Here is a 12,028-nt window from a genome sequence, read left to right on the forward strand (position 1 = left end):
AGTATTTTGTGACGTCTACTTGCATAAAAACTCTGTAAAAACTGTCTTTGTCTAAAAATACACTGACATTCAGAAACAAACAGAAATGACTTAAATTAGCTTTTAAACATGTGCGTCACATCCCACCATTTATATTTGCAGATTACTTGACTGCGTGTTGTGTATTGTCACCAATTTGTTCTTAAGAGGATTTTGTGATTGTCCTCATTGATTGCCCCCCCCCGGAGATGTAAAAGGAAGCATTTGTTATTGGTCGTGCTCCGAATGGCCTTCATCTTGATTATGCTGAGGTGGAGGTAATTTCACTATTGATCAGTACAGCTGCTCTGTTTGTGCTCATTAACAGTACGCTGTGTGTGTACCATAATGTGTTCAAGTGAGCGTGTGCGTCTGTGTTTGTGCGTGTGCTGGTATTGTATTGTGATTGCTTCAGTAAACACGTATCGTTTTATCACTGAGACAATTAATCTCTACCATCATCAACACTGATCAATTAATTGTATATTAGACAAAATTTTGGTCTCTTAATGAAATGAATCTAATTTCCATGTGAGTGTTAAATAAACTGAAAAGATAAGAGGCTCTGTTTAAATGCACCTGACATGATATAGATATTAATGCAGAATTGCTGTTAAAGAATAATCCACTTCCATCAAGTTATGTGAATCATAACAGACTGATTAATTATGTCCAGTCAGAATCCTGCATCATCATCATCAATCCTGCAAGATGCAAACGAGATAAATTGACTCATGGTGTAAGTCATTAGAGCCTGATCGATTTATGGATTAGAAGATAAAAATCGAGCGATATAAGCGTTGGTGTCAGCCTTTGTTTGCAGATATGTGCTGATATAGAAATGTAATTCTCCAGGGTAAACACTGCAGAAAGATTTCTGTTGACATTTTATTTGTTTTCTTTACTCATTTGGTTGTATTTGTGTTTCCCCCTTTTATTCATGATCATTTATAATAAAATATATGCTGTAAAATATTGCTGAATTTACATTTCTTCATCACACAGGTTTGCTTACGACCAAGTGTTCATGATCACGTGAAACAAAATCGTCCTTGTAATTGTCGATTCATGTTTTCCGGCCAGGTCGCTGGAAAGGAAACTGCAGAGACCCCTACTGGCGAAGTCCCGCACCCTTCCCAGCATTCCCCAGTCACCAACGGTCTCCAGGGTCCACCACTCCGATCTCATTGGTGGGAGTCCCCCCCGCAGGAAGCACCTGTCGACTGCGACCAGCCACCCAAAGGCCTGCACTCTGCCTCCTGCAGGTAAGGGGACAATGAAACAGCCACGATATTTTACAGTTAATAATCCTTTAATCCTTTAAGTGGCCAAGTAAAACATACCTCTTGCTCTTAACAGCACTGTTGGACTTTACTTGGCTTCTGGGAGATGAGCTAATGTTTTTTTCAGACCTCTTGGCCCGTAATGTGACTCCCTCTTGAACTCTGTATTACTGAGCCAAATGCTCGGCTATCAGGGAGGTACCTCACACTGCTGATAAAAGCGTGTAAAGGCCACCAGAGCGTAAACTGCAGTCTTCTTAGATATGTCAGACATGTCGGCCTTTTTAATTTCCTCTTCTAAAAACACTTGGCTCCCTTTATTATTTCCTCCACCTGATGGAGAGCACACTGCAGCTGGATGTGTCAGCAGGAACGTGCAGGGAAGAAAGATTCACTACCCCCATTATCTCGTTTTTCTTTCCCTTCTTCCGTTGCTTATGAATCACTGTGTGTGTCACTGAGGCTGTAACCTGCAGACAGAGAGAGTTTTTATTCTAATGACAGACGAGGTGTTTTTAAGGATGAAAACATTTATCGGTGGTAGAGTATGATGGAGTATTTGGGCCTTGAAGAAAAACTAAATCTGTGGAGAAAGATGTAGTAATGTTACAAGAATAAGGTCATAAAGTTACATTAACAAAGTTGCATCTAAGAAGAAAGTCATAACATACAAGAATAATGTTATTATAATATTACACAAGTTGATGATCTTCTGATAATCCCCCTCTACAATGACACGTATCTTACATATTTTACTTAATTCACATAAAAATACAACTTTATTCTTTTAATGTACTTTTTTCTCATAATGATTTTCTTCCCGTAATCTCAGATTCCTTTTTCCCTTTAAGTGCTCCTATGTGCTGTTGTAGTAGAGGATTACTATAGAAGTGTGATTTATACTGATCGACAGCAGCTGTTCTACAAAAACGACCGATTCCCAGATGTCCAATCCATAAGCATAAACAGAGAAATTCCTTCATTAACAAACTATAATTGAATTCGCAAATGAACAGAAATTAAAATATGAGGAAAAACCAACAACAATATAGAGACAATCATTTTCGGGTTAGTCCAAATAATGTAGTTTGGTGAATATGAAATTTAGAGCTGCCAGCAGCAATCACATCCGAGCTCAGCGCTGTAGAGTCAAAGCAGGACATGCCTCAGGCGAGACAACCTTACGCCTCTCCTCATTCACATGCGATGACAGACACACTCACAGTCAGCAGCAGTCTGTCACTTCTGATTGATGTTGTTCAGCTTGACATGATCACAGATCCCCGCCACCGCCGACTACATGAGAAGTGGCACATTTCAAGTGTTGGGGTGAGGGAATATGCTGTGCCATCATCCTTATTTGCGATGTTTAATACAGAGGGAAGATTGCACTGGAGGCACACACACACACACACAGCCCTTCCCATTCTCTCCTCTGTGCAGCAGAAAAGAAATATGCAACTCTACAAAGAGAGAAAGGCAACAGCAAACATCAGAGAGGGGGAACTTATTAAAATAAGGCAAAGTCTTTCCTCTTGAAGTAAACCAAAGTCCCACTGGATTCACAGAGAGACACAGGAGGTAGCAACTTCCAAAATAACTCAAACAGACTCAAACATTTTCACAATATAATTAAACAACACAGTCAAAATCCTGCGTCCTGCATGCAGCGGCGGGGATCCTGCAAAATATTGTCAGGGGAACTTGTCTTATTGTCACTTTTAATTAAATAATTGATTATTAAACTCGTAGGTAAACGCATCTGTTAACAGCTTTTTCAATTTATGCAGAAAGCTGTTTATAGAGATTAGCCAAATCCACACATAGAAAAATGATCCCTGTTGGTGTTATGTGAGGAATAATGTTTGATTTGTGATACGAGAAACAATCTATATTGATCGCTGGCCCCCGAGGCCAATTCATCAGCAGACAGTGGCCGATGGGCTGTGAGATTTGAGCGCCTCCATCTGTAGAATGAGACTAAAGCCCCATTTTGAGTCAATTTCAGACTATTAGGGTTCCATCCTTACTAACTCTGGAGCTACTGTGCATTCATTCAGTGTTGGTGATTGAGTTAGGATAATGTTAGAAGCTGACATATAGCAACACATTCCTCCTTTTCTGATCCTGCCTTCTTTCTCGGTAGCTTCCTCTTTCTGGCTGCAGCTTCTCTTCTTTCTCAGACTCCCTCGACCCAGCACTCACCACTGAGTCACCAAGCAAATTCTAAAATGTGTTTTGACCTGAATTACAATATAAATTATCATATATTGAGGCAACCTAAAAAAAAACCTCTCCGGACATCTTCCACTTCAACACACCAAGAGCAAGAGTGAGCTTTTATTTTACATGTTGCTCCTTAACTGTGAAAAAAGGAAACATGAACGTTGAGTCAACCTGAGCCCTCGGTGCTCTAATCCACTCAGTCTTTACTGTTACTATACGTCTAATGATCCTGGACTTAAAAGCATCCTCTCTGATTGGTTTATTCTGCCCAAGTGCTTTCTCTTTATGTCCTGACTTAACCCACCCCAGCCTCATCGTCTGTGTCTGCTTCCCCTCGCCCTACACCGCTCTGTTGCAAATATCAAATTGAGAGAGACTTCAGTCTAACGTGGCCCCTTGTTGCTTAGCAACCACTGTCAATGACCATGTCTACCTCTCTCTCTCCCTCTTTATCTCTCTAGTATAGTCCTGAGACAACTTTGGAACAAAAAAGGAAAGAAAAAAAAAATCAAGATGTGAAATAAGCCAGCTACACTTCATTCAGCGTGTGGAGCCAGATGTGTTTTGACTGCTGCTCGGTCAGTGGAACAGATGCTGTAATGTTTCACACTCACAAGACCATTCATAAGCTGCAGCCTCTGCTAAAATACCTGCTGTCAAAAAAAAGATCATAAAAGATGTCACTACAGGGTTATTCTTAATATATAACTTCAGACTTGAGTGGATAAGGCTCAAAATTATTTGAAACAACCCACTAACACCCACTGGTATCTGGCTTTTGTCTGCAATGGGAATCCATATAATCTGCATTCACTCCCAGGTCAAATGACTCTGCAGTAGACATTGTTTTTTATCGGCTCCAGCTCAGATCTGCAGTGATGGAAACATGACACCTGGGTGTATGCAGCATTTGTTCTTCTTCATCGTAGCAGTCTAGACGTTGATGCTGCACTTTTTCTGTGCCACATTATGATGCACATCGTTGAATGTTTGTGTTCATGCTGTGTTTTACATTTTGGGAACAACAGCAATTTTCTTCTCTTCTTATCTTGCAAAATGCAACACCGGCTAGACAGCGAGGTGAGAGAGATTCTCAGTTCCTGGCACGTTTGTGACGTCGGGCATGACTCACTGGGGAAAAAATACAGAGAGGCAAACTCTAGAGAGGCAAAGTAAAAGAGGTAGAGCAGGAAAACATAAGTTTGTATGATCTATTCACTGCAATACATGATCCAACTGATCCAACTGACAGATCTTTTAATAGAAGTCGTTTAAATACTACTAATACTATAGTATCTGTAGTGTTTGTATGTTCGCAGTACTTTATTTGCATCATTATTATTGACCATAGATATTGCAGATGTGGCTCAGAATGGTAGAGAAGGCATTCCGAATTGTTTTTGAGCAAGATACTGAACCACAAAGTGCCCGTGATGTGCTGAAAGTGTGTGAATTGTGTGTGATAGAAAAAAGTGTTGTGTATTGACGAGCTGTATGAATGAGTGAATGCTACTTGCAAGTGCTTTGAGTGTTGATAAGTCTGGAGAAGTGCTACATAAATACAGTCCATTTACCGTTACAGAGACTATCAATGCAGTATTTATATTTTATGGACTAAAAAGTCCTGATTTAGACTTTAACTTGGTCTTTTTAATGACTTGACAGCGTCCTTTGCCTTGATCGACAGACTTGCTGCAGCTTACCCAGCATGCATCAGATTCTGTAAGTAACTGAAAGATGAACGAGCGCTTTATGAGTGCTGTTAGACGGGCGGCCGAACGCTGACAGGACGTCTGACGGATGTCAAGCGCGGAGTGATGGAAGTCGGCTGTGATTAGTGCAGCGGAGCTCTGTTCTGTCAGCACACATCCATCTCTGCTGTGTGACTGTGGAAAGCTACGCCATCATGTCTGAGCTGCAGTTCTTTTCCACGTGTCATTATCATTGCAAATTTGTTCCTTACGCTTTTTCTTTTTTTGTTTTTTACATGAGACATTTCTATCCAGCGTTCGAGTCATTATCAAGTTGTTTAAGAGGCAGGCTGAGAAAAATGTCCCGGAGAAAGAAATGTCACCTTAAAAAAGAAGCTTAATTACAATCAGGAAATATTTTATGGAAGCAATCACCGGATGACAGTCAATAATTTGTGGAGTGTGTTTGTGCTAATTGCTTTGTAGAAACAAATATTCATCATCTGTCCAACCTGTCTTGTTCTCATGTGTCTTCTGTCTCCTGCAGCCTATCCAATAATGTGTCCTTTTTCCTTCTCTAACCTTCAAGGGGAACTCTGGCGTTTGGAGGATGACATGGACTGCGAAGATGGGCCCGAGCATGGCGGGTGCACAGAGGCGCGCCCTCGCTCCCAGTCACCCTTTTCCCATTTCCGGGCGCGATCTGCCTACCTCCGCAAGAGCGTCTCAGCAGACGACCACCTGGACATGGGCGTGGACCACTGCTCGGGGACGGTGGTCGAGGACAAACCAAGCCATGGCAGTAAGGGCAAGCTGAAGAGGAAGTTTGTAAGTAGGATCTGTCATTTCCAGTTTGAGTTTGTCGATCTACCAAAAGTGTGTGAGGCTGAATGATTCACAAAATGTTCATAACTTGGCTTTGGTTTAGACAGAAGCGTTGTGTTGAATGAAGTTGACCCTTCAGAGTTTGGTTCACTACATCCGGTCATTAGCAAAACATGGTCTTTCCTAATAACTCCTCCTTGACCTTGATGTAGAATATAATGAGGTAAAGGAATGACATGGAGGAGAATTCATAAGGAAAAGAAGTAAGGGGCAGATCTTGTTTATATGGAGCAATGCAAAGTGGGAAATTATTATCTCCTTCCCTTTCATAAAGAATGGATCGGTGTCTCCTATCTTTAAGGACACAATAAAGGAAGCATTAAAGCCCCTCTCTTTCTGCTGATATGTTCTGCTGAATTCAAAAGTCTGTGTGTGAGTTTCATCAGATACTTAGGGGCAGTGTTGGTAGGCGTGAGCAGCAGAATGGAGGAAACCTACATTAAAGATTGAAGACCTCTATATTGTCCCTTTGTCACTGGATCAGGTAACTGGAGACCTCATTACCAGCCTAAGCTTTGTAATTGATTCTCAAGTGTCACAGGGGCAACAGGACACCAGGACACTGTAGGAGAGGACAGTCTGGTGGAAGAGCCTAATGTGTACGATTAGAGTTTTTGGCTTTGCTAATGGTTGTCGATGGATGCTGTCTAAAACATGTCAGGAAGGAAGATATTACAGTGATAAAGTTTCTGATTGCTTGGTGTAGTGAAGGAATCACATCTCGGGATCTAATCATAAGTAGATGAGAGAACTTTCTGGTCTTCAAATGAGGGATTAAGGACTTTTTATTCATCCTCACGTGGGCTCATGAAGCAGACCTCGCTGATCGCTGTTAGCTGTCAGAGAACGAAGTCAGAGCGGCAGATCCGTCACTGAGCCAAAAAGGAAAGGAGTTCATCATACTAACAGCTGCAGCATCTCGACTTGAAATGGGGACAGCTCTGGATCTGATGACCTGCCGCGTGTGTTTCGGGGTGAGATATCACGCAGTCTTGTCTCGCAGTAGCACACAGCATCAGAGGACGTATCAGAAATGCCTTATTAATGAATCCTTCCTGTGTTCTTATATCAAACTAAAGCATTGCATCCCTGAGTTTACACTCTTATGCAACATAATACATTTGGCGGATGCCATTTCTTCAACCGTTTTTGTGCAGCTCCACAGGGAGTGCATTTCTGCCAGCCTAATAAGAAACGGATAGAAATGTTAAAATATATAAACAGACCGCCCAGATAGACAGGTTATATAATATTTGGTTGTAGGTTTCAACTCTTATTTTGTTCTTATAAACACTCCACGTCTGTGTCTTTCAGTTTCTCTCACCCTGCAAGAGACAAGTATCATTTTAAAAACTTGTGAGAAAGTGAAAGAAAGATTTCTGTTTTCACAGTAAGGGTGTTTTTCTTATGTCTTCCACAAAAAGGGTGTTTTTCTTATGTCTTCCACAAAAAGTCATTTACGTAGCCTGTCCTCTCTCCGTCTCAATCATTCTGTTTCCCTCTTTCTTTTCTAAACAAAAATCCAACCAGCGGTGTCGGCACGCTGGGTATGGATGCGAGGAGAATAAATTTGGAGCGGCCCATTGTCGCTCATCACTTACATGCTCTTCGGGGCACCACTTGCTTCTTGAAAATTACAGCGAAGAAAACAACCGAGGCTCAGCCCGTGGGCTCAAACAAACAGCAGCTGTGGCATTTTACTTTTGGAGGCTGACGGTGACACGGCAGGGCAACGGTGCTTCGTTATCAGGTCGATGATGCAGCAGCACATTAGTTATTCTGAACAGTTGTTGCTGGTGTCTGCCAAGTACACTTCTATGATTTGTGTGAAGACCTTTAGAATGTATTTACATATGAGGGGGAAACCATAGACCCTAAATAAAGATGGACGTGTCTCCACTTCCTCCCACTATCCAGAAACGAAGTTAGGCGCTACGGTAGCGAGATCCCACCGATACATGTGCTCGACCAATCAGTCTCCGCTGTCAGTCATGACGATTCAACCAATTTATATAGTTTCAAATAACTAATTCAAACCAAACCTACCATAGAAAATAAGCACTTAAACAATGGGTGTGATGAGAGCTACCCATAATGACAGACACCATCTTTATGTGACGTGTACGTTGCCATTTTCAGTTTGGTCCATGTCCCATCCACTAACATGGAGGAGGCAGGGTTTATGACCTGTACTGCAGCGAGCCACCAGGTGGTGATGGAGAGGATTTGGCATGTCATCCATCTTTATATACGGTCTGTGTGAGAGAGGATGTGTAATGTGAGTGTGTTGTAAAGTATAAGGGGGTGAGGTGGGGGTGGGGGTGGGGTGTCCCTACACTTGTAACACTGCCAAACTGTGCATTACGCTGGAAGTTAATTATGTTCTGAAGCAGCAGTGTCATGTCGTCCGCAGCAACTTCCCCTCTCTGACATCACACTCATCAATCTGCCGCATATTTTCTGTGCTCAAGGGCACGCCTCTACTGTTCAGCAGCACGTACTTCAATAAAGTTATTTTCATTTTCACGTCTGAGGTTAAAATAGCAATAATTCCCTGTGTATTACTCACAAGAGAAGCGACATGTGATTTTACAACATCATTCACATCTCTTTATTCTTTGCTCAGCTGATGGAGACTATTTGTCCACTTGCCAGTGCTCGACAAGAATCCTGTGTGTTCAGCAGCTGCTCTCATTTACTCTGACCATAGTTGTATTTTCAGACCAAAGATAAACAGATGATTAGAGCCTGACCGATATGTATCACATCGCAGATTAAAACATTTCCAACACTGAAATATCGTCTCATACATGAAAATTCCATTGATTCCTAAGATGCCGTTATTAAACCTTTATCACAAAGACTTTAAATTGAGGCTTAAATTCTAACCATAAACATTATTATAAATAACTATAAATAAAATGGAAACGCAAATATGTATATTTTGAATTGAGAATATAGCATGATTTTTTTAACGTTAAATGTAAATGCACATCTTTTCTGTATTGTTTACTCTGTAAAATAAAAGAAAGGCTCATATCGGTCAATTTTATTGACCAACTGATACCAGCTGAACTCTTCCTTTAATAATAATCTTGCAACAAAGCATTAAAAGAAATTGTAGTTAATGCTACTGCTGCATCTGGCAGCAACGAGGAGAACCTTCATCTCTGATGATAATAAATGGAAATGCACTTTCTGACAGAATCTCGATTGGATTGGAAAGTGGTCGTTATTTATCTTCCTCTGCACGTGGCGTATGTGCATGGTTTTATGTCACTTAAATATCAGGTTTATCTGCTTGCTGTTGTGGAACTGTAATAAATGCTGCCTGCAGAACAGCCGGGATCTGTCGCCATGATCACTTGCGTCAAATTTGAGTCCCACCTCTTATCTCCTGCAGCTGTACAGTGAGTTGACATCTGGACTCTGATCTAGAGTCACCTTCATGCTGCCGGAAGCTTCCTGAGAGGGAGACAAATTATATCTGAAGGGGGTTGTCATTGAAAATAATAATAATAAGGAAGATGGTAGCTATAGGGACAAAACCCCTGTTACCTCAGGGAACCTTTTTTCTTTCATTCTGCTGAAATACATTCAATATTTGTGAGTTTAATCTCTTGAAATACTGTAGTTTAATTGTATTTGATTTATTTGATATGTGCGTGCCAGAGTGAGTAACTCTTTAGGGTGAGAAAACCACATAATCTGTTATTTTGTGTGTTTGTTTTTTATATAAACATGTGTCTGAGTGTACAAATGCACTCAAAGCGTAATAGCAGCAAGCTAAGGGCCTGAGTAACCACATCATCAAAGTACAGACCGTATCATTTCTGTTGATCGAGCAGCTGTAACTACATAATGCTTTGTTGGTGCTTATTTGCAGCACTTCAGTCTGAAACACACTGCTCGCCGGATGACTCACAAGTTTCTCTATTAAACGAAACAAGGGGGAGTCAACGCAACTCAAATTATTCATAAACCAGCGAATGCCACAATTTCCTGATTCACTGTAAACCCACGGGAAACACCACAAGGCAAATCTCACACAGATCACGTACGCGGACACATACTGACGAACATGAGGGTCTTCGGAGGAAAACTCAGTGGTCGCCGGTTAGTCCAATGAGGCGAATGATATTCAGCTCATAGCTTTTGGTCAAAAGGCTCAGGGTTGTCTGGATTGGTTTTGGAAATATGTCAGTCTTCCCTGCGGTTAAGCTCCGTCTCTGTTTTGAATCATTAATGCTGTCAGGAAACAGGCACAGCATGTGCTCACACATAATCAGTCTTAAACACGCACAGCACACACATGAAAGATGGCCAGAGAACATCTGCTGCGCGTACAGTAATACAGATATTAGATACTGAAATGATGCTGGAGAGGTTTTAAATGGAGACTCTCAAAGTGGATCTCACCTCCCTGATCTGTTTGTAAATCAGCACAATGGCCACTCTAACACAAAGTGCTTAACTGACGTCATTTTTTATTATTTCCATCAAGGCCTCAGCAAAGCAGATACTGTAGATTATTATTTTTAATGGTTTTTAACCAGAATGAACATCTGCTCACAAAATGGTTCTTTAATCCAAGAATGCAGAATCTATTGTGTCCTAGAAAGGAAGATCCTCTTTAGTTGTCTTGGGAATTAGAGAGCAAAAGAGCAGCATCTTTACAGCTTCAAACGGGCTCTGTGCTTGACAGCTAAGTTGTTTATCCCCCATCTGTTTCCACCAGTTTTATGTTTTATAACTTGAGCTCTCTTTGGATGAAGCTTGTTGTTTTCACTATGAATCATGGGGATTTCCATTTGTTTTCATTGGCTTAGTCACCAGCTGATGCATCCTTACATGTATCTGATGCAAACCTCATGGACATCGAGTTACACTCGGGTGTTTATCCTTGCACTTAGATGCACCAGATCTAGAAAGATAGAATCAGACAAAATACTCATACTTACAATATTGCAAAGCTGAAGTCGCTAAGTTGATGAAATGACATGATTTCAGATCAAATCAGATAAACCTACAGATGCATTATGTGATTTAGTCACATAGTGGGCAGAAAGATAACAACAAAACAAGAAAGGCAATCCTAATTTGAATTTCAAGAGAGTGCAAACCTCCACTACGGCTGATTGACCACTTCATCACTATTTTGTACGGTGGCAGAGACACACAAGCACATTAACAGAAAACACAAATGCAAAAATCCACACATCGTCAACAAAATTTAAAAGGGAAGTGAGCAACAACAGATATTGACTATGAAACTGTCAGGGTGAGGTGTGCAGGTGGACCCAAAAAATGCAGAAGCAAAGTTCAGGTAGTAAAACAAAAAGCAATTTAATTGAACAATTGCAGAAAAAAATCCAAAAAATACACGAAGTGAAAAACGTAATGAGTGAACGACGCCAAACTGACAAAGGGAAGCACAGAGACTTATACACACACGAGAGGCAGGGTCGATTGAACACAGGTGAAACACATGAGGGAACAGGTGCAGACGATCACAAAGATGAAACAGGAGAAAGACAGGAAATAAAGTTACAGACACGCAAGGAGCATCATTTCAAAATCAAACAGGAAGTGGAGAACTCAGGGGGAAAGCCAACCAAATACAAACACAAACAAAAAGTCCATAATGAAAAGTGTCCGACAAAATCCAGAACCTCTTGATCACAGATCTCAGAGTCTTGACAGAAACAAACAACACTTTGTGTGTTAAATATTTTTTCTTTCGTTGGTCAAGTGAGTTTCATTCTTGTTTCATTGTCAACATCTCTTTTCACTTACCTCTGTTGTGGTTGTGTTTCCGTTTGTGTAGCTTTTGCAGTTGCTTTTTCTGTTAACATGCTTCTGTAAGACGTCTCGGCCACCATCATTTTCAGCTACGTCTGGCTCATTACCTGGAGCCGCACCAAA

At 41.1% G+C, this 12,028-nt stretch overlaps 1 protein-coding gene across 3 annotated transcripts in view; it reads left to right on the forward strand.

The window, feature by feature from the left end:
• The window catches only part of ankfn1b (ankyrin repeat and fibronectin type III domain containing 1b), a 128,269-nt gene that overhangs the window by 24,814 nt on the left and 91,427 nt on the right, over positions 1-12,028 (forward strand). For all 3 annotated transcript variants that reach the window (XM_069518107.1, XM_069518108.1, XM_069518106.1), the window contains 2 exons: positions 1,102-1,283; positions 5,808-6,046. In XM_069518107.1, coding sequence (XP_069374208.1) covers positions 1,102-1,283; positions 5,808-6,046 — 421 coding nt within the window. The remainder of the gene's footprint in view (positions 1-1,101; positions 1,284-5,807; positions 6,047-12,028) is intronic.

This window comes from Paralichthys olivaceus, chromosome 21 (genome assembly GCF_024713975.1).
Source record: "Paralichthys olivaceus isolate ysfri-2021 chromosome 21, ASM2471397v2, whole genome shotgun sequence".
NCBI classification, from domain to species: Eukaryota; Metazoa; Chordata; class Actinopteri; order Pleuronectiformes; family Paralichthyidae; genus Paralichthys; species Paralichthys olivaceus.